Source organism: Crocodylus porosus, unplaced genomic scaffold, assembly GCF_001723895.1.
Source record: "Crocodylus porosus isolate Cpor-Errol unplaced genomic scaffold, CroPor_comp1, whole genome shotgun sequence".
NCBI classification, from domain to species: domain Eukaryota; kingdom Metazoa; phylum Chordata; order Crocodylia; family Crocodylidae; genus Crocodylus; species Crocodylus porosus.
The window spans coordinates 147,119,903-147,131,024 of NW_017728886.1; the positions used below are offsets into that span (position 1 = coordinate 147,119,903).

General features: G+C 41.1%; 1 protein-coding gene across 1 annotated transcript in view; it reads right to left on the reverse strand.

Annotated features, from left to right (window-relative positions):
* Positions 1–6: 6 nt before the first annotated feature.
* DUSP22 (dual specificity phosphatase 22) overlaps positions 7–11,122 on the reverse strand; it is a 56,734-nt gene continuing 45,618 nt past the window's right edge. Inside the window, exons 5-7 of the mRNA XM_019542547.1 lie at positions 8,033–8,107; positions 6,550–6,721; positions 7–647 (exon numbers count right to left, since the gene is read on the reverse strand). Of these exons, the coding sequence (XP_019398092.1) occupies positions 462–647; positions 6,550–6,721; positions 8,033–8,107 (433 nt within the window). The 3' untranslated portion in view covers positions 7–461. The remainder of the gene's footprint in view (positions 648–6,549; positions 6,722–8,032; positions 8,108–11,122) is intronic.

Consider the following 11,122-nt stretch of genomic DNA (forward strand, 5'->3'; position numbering starts at 1 on the left):
GCCTTCACCCAGTATGTAATCAAAACTTTCATGGTTGCATTTACAACCAGAATGCCAAGAACAACATTCTTGAGGTAGCTAGAAGTTAAATAGCAAACTGCAGCACAAACAAAACTACACAGGTGCTCACACTCTTTGCAAACACACCCTTTGGAGACGATGTTATTTTGTGCATATGAGTGTGTGTTCAAGAGGCACATAATATAGAAGGGATGAGGAGGAAGAGTTTGGTGGTGCCAAGATCCTGACACAAACTTCTCTCCACAGAAATTTACACTTAGAAAGCCTGACACTATATAAACTCTAAAACTGTCGTGTACACACACACACACTAGAATAGTTTCATTTAGAAGCTTTCCACAAGTGCACAGTTCACACAACTTCTGCAGTCTTCAGAATGAAATGGTGATCGGTGGTGACATTTGTTTTGAAACTGAAAAGAATTATCCAGTCTTGTGCAATTAGGTTTCTGTTGTGTAGTTGCTGTATGACAGGGAGGGCAATGATGAAAAGTTGTTATTCCACTGTCTCCCGCCAGTGCCTTGTTGCATCTCTGCCTGCTCTTTATATTTAACCAGAAGATTTTTGGCTTCTTGCACATCTTGCAAGGAGTTTTCTCCATATGCTTCCTTCAGCCACTGTCTGAACTGGAGAAATCAAAGAAAGTGGGTGAAGCACCTACGTATCACCACAGACCAAATGCAAAAATAATGCCTTCCTTATTGAATAGCATCTTTAGTATCACAATTTTTTACTAATGCTTTTGAAAGATAATTTATCAATTACAACTTTTAAGCCTTTTACAGTAGAACCCTTGTGATCTAAAGAAAGATACCTTGAGTGCTTCACAAAGTGCAAAAGAAATGCTTTAGCATGTGTGGAACCCAGCATATGAACTGTCCTGAGGAAGTCAATAACACTAATGACTTCATTAAAGTTACACATATGCATAAAGACTTTGCCAACTTGAATCGCCATTTGGAATAAGGTACTCCTGAAATAAGTGTTGGTCTTGCAAAAGGAACACCACCATGGGCTCAGGAAGTTGCAGAAAATTGGCATTTTAAAACCAACTAAGGTAGCACCTTGTCAAAAAAAAGAGTAAAAGTTATGGGACTCCTCATTTTCATGGTGTCCTTGTTTTAACACTCCAAACAGCACATACGGTATCAGGTGTTTAATACACAAGTTGGAATGTGGTATTGTGCTTTTAAAACAGTTCATTTGTGTAGAGAGAGCAAAGTAATGAAGAAATTTAAATGTGTAAATCATTAGAGGCTGGGCAAAAACCTTGTTGAAATGAGTCTAACTAGCAGCCTTCATTTTAGATACCTGTAGGAGACAGATAAGCACATGTTGCTTTCTCAAACAAAAGGAAGAACAAGGAAGCTGAAGATTTTGAATGTTTTGCACAGAGGGCTTTCACTGGGTATTTTCTGAATCATGGTCCTGGGTCAGAAAGGACTGGAGGATTTATGGGTGATATCTTTTATTGACCAGCTACATGGTCAGGATAGACATAGATAAGATTCTGAATGCAATGCATCCTTCTTTAAGTTTTACTAGATGTTAAATCAAAAAGAAGCTCTGGTGTGAGAAGTGGGATACATTTTCCAATGAGAAAAAAAATTGAGCGCCAAGATGGAGTAAAAATAAGGAGCTACTTGCAGAAACCTAAAAAGGCCAGAAGCAAAATAAGATCTAGAACAACAGTTGGAAACTTCCAAAAAGAAGTTAAAATAAACTCCAAATCAAGAGCTGTAGGCTTCCCATAAAGAATCGAAAAATGTTTCTTAACAACTATAAACTGCTCAAACAGACTGGGAATCCCACCTGCAAAACCCCCAGATCTAGTGGGTAAGACAGATCCAAGAATGGTAAGACAGATCCAAAAGTTAACCATCAGTTTCTCACAAATCAAGGGAAACCATGAAAAATATGGCTAAACAGGTAGGCCTGTGCGAAGCAGCAAGCATTTGCTTTGGATTCGGCCAATTCAGAAGACAGCGATTCAATTTGGAGATTCGAATCACTGCCCTGATTCGATTTGGCCAAATCACATCTGAAAGATTTGGCCCCGCTTTGGAGATTTGGCCATAGACTAAACAGGCAGCTGACAGATGTCTCTAGCTGGTAAGTCTGTTGGGGTTGGGGGAGGGCCTAGGCCAAGCTGCCCAGCAGGGATGGGGAGGCGTGTTACTCGGTGGGGGGGGCAGAGGGGCTGTGTGGGATGTGGGCATGGCAGTGCTGGGAGCAGGGACTCTACCTTGTTGCTGCTTGCCAGCTGGTGCGGGGGGAATGGGATGCGGGCACAGCAGTGCTGGGAGCGGGTGCTCTGCCCTGCTGCCGCTTGCCCCCTTCCACCTGGAGTGAGCCGTGCCTGCATCCTGCCTCTGCCAGCTGGGCAAGCAGCAGCCAGGCAGGGCCCCCGCTCCAAGTGCTGCCATGCCCGCACCTCACACCCCCACCCTCCCTGAGTAATGCGTCCCCAACCCTGGCTGGGCACCCTGTCTCAGCCCCAGCCCCAATCCCTCCCTCTTCCACGCCACTTCCCCATTCCCCAATAGACTTACCAGCTGGAGGCAGCTGTCAGCTACCTGTTTATTCTACAGGCAAATCTCCGTATCAGCCAAATATTTTCCAAAGCTTTTCCAAATCAATTCAGAGCTTTTAATTGGTCTGCTGATTCGATTCAGAGGTTTGGTCCCCAAATCAGGCCAAATCTCCTCAGAATCAAATTGGCTACCGAAGCTTCACACAGCCCTACTAAGTGGGACTTGCATAGAGACTTGCATTTAAGGAGTTAAAAATTTAGCTCCAGAAGGAAATCAGTCATAGACCCCAATGGGAAAAATCAAGCCATCTGGATACTGAATTGTGCTTGTTGTAGGAATTAGACAAGACTGGACAGTAACAACAGTTTACCCCATTTATAGCCAACAGAGGCCCACGAGGGAGAGACTAGGCTGTCCAAGAGGAAATAATATTACAGCTAACCATCTTTGAGGGAAAAAGCTTACTTGGTTCAGTTCAATACTTAAAGAAAAGAAGGTTTCTAGTAGCCACCTTGAGTGACAGCTGTGACGGCAAAAGGGAGAGTTATTTAGCAGTCATATGGTGCTTGGAGCCAGCTGTCATTCTGAGATGTCTAGAGAAGAAGCTAAGCACTAGAAGGAAAAGGAAAGAGGAAACCTACTTATGTGAGCAGAGGAACTATGGACCTTGTGTTCACGCATATGCAGATATTAAAGGAAATTTCCAGGATAAACTAGCAATTTGGATGTTCAATGAGATGGTATCAACAAAAAAGGAGGCTATAAACAGCAGTTGAGAAATCTGTCATAGGAACTTGAACTTTTCTGCAGCAGTGCAGAGGTAGAAACAGCTGCTAGTGAGGAAAAAATGAAGGCAATCATACGAGTCCTATAGGTATGGCTCAATATTGAATTTGCCTGGCAAAAAGGGAATTTGACCCAGTTCATGGTAGTTAGAAAAAGATATCATCAACTTTGTTAAACAAGGGAAACTGGTAATACTGAGAGGCTGGCCAATGTGTAGTAGGCTCTGTGAACTGCATGGGATGCTGGCTTAGACTATTTTTACACCAGGTGCCCTAAAAAAAAAAAAAAAGCTACATCATAAAGGAGCCCAAACTGGACCATCTACTTGGCCTCAAAGGACACATGAATCCCTTCAAAACTGGGTACACTGGGCTTGAAAATACAGGCTCCAAATTCCAGCATAGCTAGCTTTCCTTCCTGTCTATGCTCTCAGACCAAATACAAGGTCTTATTTTTTGTTTTCAAATACCACCAACTTCCCTCCACAAAACACAATAAAAGTTTTTTTGGTCACAGTGGGAAAGCTTGGAATTTAAAGATGAAGCATCATGTAGAAGAGGAGGAAAAACAACAGGAAATGGGCAGAGGGATCAGCTGGCTGGTCCAGATATGTTGTGAAACACTGTTACGGGGCTAATTTCATAGGTTTAAAATGACTGAATGTTTTGGGATTCCAAAACTTTAGTCAAGCCAACATAAGAAATTATACTGAAAAACATACAGATAGGACATGAAGGGTGCCTGTGTAAAAATGCCTCATGTTATGGAGTTTATCATCTCTTGGTTCCTTAGTGGGTGACAGCAACATACATCCTAGTGAATGAATTCCTTGAGAGGTTAGGGGGTCCCAGGCCACTTAGACCAACATTTCCCAACCAGTGTGCCACAGCACAAAAGTGTGTTGTCAGAAGTGAACAGATGTACCACAGAATTTTGTCATGAGCTACAATAGGTATGAGGATGGGGAATGCCTTAACAGGTGTGCTGCAGACATTTTTTATTAATGTAAGTATGCCTGGGGCTGGAAAAGGTTGGGAAACATGGACTTGAACACAGGGAGAAGCCTTTTGGCATGTTTGTGAGATTCAAGGGAGCCAAAACACACCTACCTGAGCTCACTTACAACAGCATGAAATGGTAGAAATATCTGATAAGACTCTGGAGATCCCATTAGCTACATGTTAGAAGAGTACCAGAAAGACTGTGGCCAGTATATTCCACTCCTTTTGATGGGTCACAGAACAGTAAACATATGTTTATGCTATTACTCCTGATGTTTTGGCATCACCAAAGGACATACAGAAAGCCTCCTATGGGAACTCCCAAAGAAGAACCAAGGACATTGGTCATTTATAGAAAAGCAAAAATGGAACCACTGATTTAGATGATATAGAAAACTAAAAACGGAAAGACTTTTACTAGAAAAAAAACACAGGACAGACTTAGTTTATTTTTTCAAATAAAAATTATTTTTAAAAGTTCATATTATGACTCGAGGATTGGTCTAGTCTAACAATCTTTGGGGGAAGAAAGGCAAGAGCCTTATGCAGGATAAACCTTGAAAGGCACCCTGTACCCAAGTGACCTGAATAAATGCAGTGGTGAGTAGAATATAGTTTGCTAGTCAACACTGACTGTACCAATTCTGCTTGAAGGGACAATCCTGTTAATCCTGTGACAATTCTTCCAGCCTCAGCTCCTACACCTACATTACTTTTAGGGAGGTAGTGGAGGGATAAGATTTCAGGAGAACTGTCCAAATCCCACTGCAGAACAAATAAACACTGAGGTCACAGGCTAAACGCAAAATCTTAGTGCACATCTAGGGAATATTCAGAAGTGACACATGCATACTATGATTTCCACTGGCTACCAGCTAAGAAAACCAAGTCTAATGGATTACTTGTCCAGAAACCCCAAAATGTGTCACATGTCCATAACAAAAACTACCATGGTGCCATAATAAAACTAAGCCCCATATCATGAGCAGGTACAAATTGGCAAAGCTTGCTGAAATAAGAGATTCACTGATGCACATCTGCTGGGTATCTGGGCTGCAACTGAGAAAAGACAGCTTGCAACTCATCATATTAAAAAGGTAGACATTTCTTCTTGTAGCCTAATAGACTCACTGCAGCATCCCTCTATTGTGAAATGAAAAATAAAATTATACGTTACTGCCTTCATGAGGCTATTTGCATATAGCAATGTCATTTAGGGTTGTTAGCTGAGACCAATTAGCAATGAAATGACTAACCCTTTATACAAGACAGAAGAGAGACCAGTCTGGAAACTCCCTCTAATTGTGTATTTAAAAAAAACGTCAGTTACCTTCATTTACACAAGGTCTATATGGATCCAGGAAATATTTGGTTAAATTTAACAGACACACAACACAAACAAACAACCATTTACCGTTGAAATCTGCATTATTTAAAGAGCAATAGTCATTTCTAAATTGTGTTATTGCAAGAAAAAGGGAATGAAAAATGAAGCAGACTTCCTCACCTCATTTATTTGTTTATTTTTAAAAGCCAGAAACATGCTGAGCAATGGGAAGTGGAGCCAGAAAAGTGACCCAGCCTCTCCCACTCAGACACTTGCTCTTTGCCTGTACTCAATTATATCCACTCACCTACTGGATCAAAACACCAAACCATTTCCTCCTTCCCCATCCCAATTCCCAAAAGCCAGCATAGGTCAAAAATGGGATCTCAATTTGTGTCCAGCTCATGCATCAATTGTTAATTAAGTTCCAGGTATAATAAACTATTTGCCACAGATGAAGGTACGTAAACCAGATTAAGAACCCAGTTTAGCTCTCCCTAACAATCATAGAAACTATTTTTTTCTTGCTTTAGCATGCCAATCTCTTCCAATATAACCAGCACTTAAAATGTATTTTTCGAAGAATTTTTATATTCAAGTTAAAAAAAAAGTTATTTTTGTATAAACCAAAAACGGGGGTAGTTTTGTTTAATATTTTGCTTTGGCTTTTTTAAAAATTAAGAGTCAGAAAACTTGGGTGCATTTTAAAGTCAAGAGTGTCTAACATTCAATGGAATACAGTATTCCTTGCCTTTTCACCTTACATATTTGTTGCATTTTGAGTCATTTGTCCTTTACCTGTTCAAGTCTTGACACCCTTAGGTAACCCAAATGTAGTTGTGTGGGGGTCTGTTAAAAAAAAAATGTAAACATCACATACGTGGTCAACATCATGTCTTTCAAACTCTTGTAGCTGCCTCTGGAAACCCATATTCGGGTTGGCACATGATCTTGCAGCTCTCACAGCAGATAGCGCATCTTCCCAGCCAAAGTCTGTGATTGTCATGATGTAGGACACAACTAAAGTCACACTCCTGGAGACTCCAGCAAGACTGTGGCACAAACGAGACAATAAATAGGTGCAACAGAACAAGACTTTGCATTATTCACACAACACCATAAGGACACTACCTTGGGGTGCTACACAGAGGTGCTCCCTTTAGTGTTGACCGTCAGTGGGGAAGGAAACCTTTCTTTCTTCCCCCCCTCTATATTATAGTTATTTTGAGCTTAATGTTGTGTTTGTTTATTGGCGAGAGGAGGATTTCTGCATTTGGGGGGACAGCCACAGACCCTCCGTAGAAAAGGGGGATGTAGGCTTGGGATGGACACTAGGAAGACGGATCTCCACTGGGTTTAAGGTAGGGGAGTCGAGCAAGGTTTTCTGTATCTAGATATGAATGGGGGTGGGAAGCCTGGCTGGGATGTGCTTGATGACCTACCCAGAACCTGAGCCTTTCTGGATAGGACAGTATTATCATTATCATCAACACTCTAAATCACTACATGACAATTCTTGTGATAGATGAGGGGCTGTCCAACTGGCGACCCACAAGAGACTGGCAGCCTGCAAGGGGTTAAATGATGGCCCTAGGCTCCCACCCTACCACAACTCCCCCTAACTGCTCTGGGGGCAGAATGAGACAGGGTGTCTGGGCTCCCTTCCCCACCTCAGGGGGCAAGGTGGTGCAGCCCAGAGAGCTACACCAGGAGTGACTGGGGCATCAGCTGCAGGTGGGGGGGGGTGTAAAAATAGTTGTGACCACAACTGCTGCAGCTACCTTGGGTGTGGACCTGTTACACCTAGGATGGAGGAGCCCACCATCCGAGACACCTGAGAGGTGTGGTGCAGCTGTGAAGCCCACAGCCAGGAAGGGTGAGGTGCCAGGTGTGTGCGTGGGGGGGAGGGCACCAGGATGCATGATGCTGCCGGGAGAGTGGGAGAATCAATGCTGCAAGAGCACCTAATAAAAAAATGTGATCGGAATTATAGGTTTAACCTTGAAGAAAAAAGGGCAATTAATCTTAATAGGAAAAAGAGATGATGGTGAAATTCATTGTTAAAAGGTAAGAGGATGGATAGTAAAAAAAGTGAGCAGAGGAGTGGGGTACCAAAACTTTAGGCTCTACAACTAGCACATTGTGTTCTGAAACAGCCACTTAACAGATCTGCGATTCAGAGTTCCAGTGCAGCAGATAAGAGTTTGTAAAGCTCGTGGGACCTTTGGATGACAAGGACTGTTGCTTTGCAAAATGGATTAACTTTACAAATGGAAAAAAAGAAGGAAGAACTCTAACTCATTAAGACAACAAAATAAGAGGGGGGAAAAATAAGAATGCTCTTAAGCAATTGACATACGTACCAGTGAACAAGACAGCCCTCACCTCTAAGGCGACACTCATGGATAAATTTGATGCTCTCCTTGAAATGTCTTGTCCTAAATATAGAAGAAAGAAGAAAATAAAAAGTCCTTACTTTACTAAAAATCACAGCTAATAAATCCAGAGAAAAAAAATACATGAAAAGTTACTTAACATTGCTTTCAGAATACAGAACTAACTGCGGTATTCGCAAAAAAGTCTGTATTGATCAAAAAACCCCATACAATTGCTAAGGTTATTCTCCAACTGAAGAAAACCTGATCTCATGCACAACTCTTTAGCAACTGCTGGCAAATACTTTACTCCAAAGACTGGCAAAGATGTATCTTAACCGTCCAAAAAAAACAAATACTTTGGTCCATCTTCCTGACCTCTCCCTGTGGATGTCCAGCCAGAGTTCCTGAGGGAGGGGAAGCCTTCCATCCATCATAGCAGATACCAGCAATTCCTTACCTATCACTCAAGTCTGATCTCAGATTTATCCTTGACTGAATAGCATGGTTTCTTTCTGCACAGCATCTCCAAATTAATCTTTTGCTTCTTTCCTAGGATGCCAAAATGCAAGTTCTGAACATCTCTTTCCTACTCCAGACTCTACCTCTAGCTTTGCTGTTTTCCCCACTCAAATCCTTTCAAAATGATGCTCAGAGTGTAATTCTCAGCTCCCTCCTCTAACTTCACCACTTCTCCCATTAAGCCTAAGTTCCCCCAACTGTTATATCAAACACCAAGTTCTGTTCCTTACTTTCAAAGGTTCACCTTTTTGTTTATCCCATTCCTTTACCGCAAAGTCCTTCCTTGCCTTTCAACTAGCTAATACCAATGGCAGCAAAACTCTTTATTTAGCCACAACTCACAAAGCTAAAACACCTTTACCCTGCTCCCACATGCTCCTCTCTTGGAACATGTGCAGAAAACCATTGCCTGATAATAGAAACTTACAATCTGTTCTGCTATTACCACTACTGAATGCGTAAGAATTGTAAGCATCCTGTTAGGTTTACCAAGTTTTGCTTGCTTCCCATCATTGCCTGATCATTTGTCCTATTCACCTCTAGTGGGACTTCAGTGCACAATGTTTATTATAGAGATCAAGAAGCCCAAAACAAAAGCAGCGGTACTGAAATGACACCATTCAGAGCCAAATGCAATCAGTTTAATTCCCAAACACACCGAGTTCATGACTTTTCAGTTTCTGAAACCTGTCTTGCCTATACATAGATTTGCACTAGTTTACTTCATAGATCAGTTTTAAACAAATGTGGACTTTTATTCCAATTTAAACTAATGTTATTTAAGATGCAAGTTAATAATCATCATGAGAACCCTATAAAGGCTTTCCATGCAGCTCAAGTCAAGAGTTGAAAGTCGGAGTTGCACAACACAAACCTCCACATCAGCACACTGATAAAGACCCGAGTGTGCTCGCGAGAATCTGCTAGGTTAACTTTTCACTCCCCTCAAGAAAACCAGCTGAATTTTACATCAGTGTATAGTTGAGTACCTTGGCAGACATCTAGCCTGCTTACTAATCAACTAAATGACTTATTTCTAAAGTAGCTCATTCTTAAGCATACAAGAAAGGAGACTCAGTATAACTTAGTTCTCAAAAAAGCCCAGTCACTGTTTCATGGGTCACACAATAGGGCAGTGATCACTGGAATCACCTTGGCGTTCTTACCAAAGGGGGCTTACCTCATTTTGAATTCCCCATGGGTAGACTTTCAAATCAGTTAAAAGGAGGCAAAAAAGTGTCAAGAAAATCATTTAAAATAATTCATTATATCCATATGGAATCTTTCAAGAGCCACAGGAGAAGCAAGGAAAGTTGGTATTGCACTCATTAAGCCAAAACATATAAAGCCAAAAGGACAGATGAATACCAATCTGCCCAAGGACTGAACAAGGCAAGCCAAAAAAATATATCTTCCAAAGTTTTGATGAAACAACTGGCAATTAGGTCTTAAAAAAAGTCAAGCATAGGATGCAACAAAAAGATAACATATAAAGAGAAAGAGCAAAGAAAACATATAAATAATGGTTAGCAAAAGAAATCAAGATGATGCAATATATTACAAATAAAGTATACGCGTTTATCCGCAGTCTCTGTGGGTCACCCCAGAGTAAGAAGGACAATGATGAATTATGACTGGGCCTGCAGAAATACTGCATGGTTACTTTACCTCAAGCGCTGACTAGAAAGGATGGAAAAACTCCCTGAGGCAATTTTAAACTGAAAAAAATGTGGTGCATTGTTAATGAAGACCACTCTCTGAGGAAGAAAATTCAGCTTGAGAAACCTCCAGAGGGCTTGGATTTAAACCAAAAACATTTTTTAAATTTTAACCAAAAAAAATACTTTCTAACAAAATTTTTTCTTCAAAATCAAAACCACCTATTTTCACCCTCCTAAAAAAAAGTGACTTGCAAAAACTCTGACATCATGTGGTGCCTGCATTTTGCTTGCAGGGTTAACCTATAGGCAGCACAAGCAGCTGACACAGGATACAGTCACAGAGTGAATTAGGGAATATTCTTCTTTTTAAATACCCAGGACACGCCAGCAGCATAGTACCTCAAGTAAATACTCTCTCCAAGAGGTCACTGCTGAGAAGAGTTAAAAACTTGTGATTTAGCCTGACCACCTTTTCTTTCCATCTCTGCTAAATGGGAGATTGACGTCCCCTGCCCCACCTAAGTTGCTTGAAACACTATGGAAGTGACACAGAAAACGTTTTACTAAATAAAACACTTTGGTTTATGCTCCATTTACAATTTCAAAGCTATCTTAAGAAAAACAACTCTCTCAAAATGTTAATTATAAAACATAATGCAAATAAAGAAAATTTACCTTAGTGCCTTGCAGCTTTGTGGCGGCAAGGCACTAAAGGTAAACAAACTGTACATTAATAATGGAATGCCAAATCAATGTTTGTTACATGGGAGGGTTGAACATTTAAAAGTCTACTTATTGGGCTGAAACTCAATGTAAAGACAATTTTGTTATACACAGCATCCTGTTTGTACACTTACACTTCCCAGCTTAACCAATGCTTTGCACTCCAGCTCTC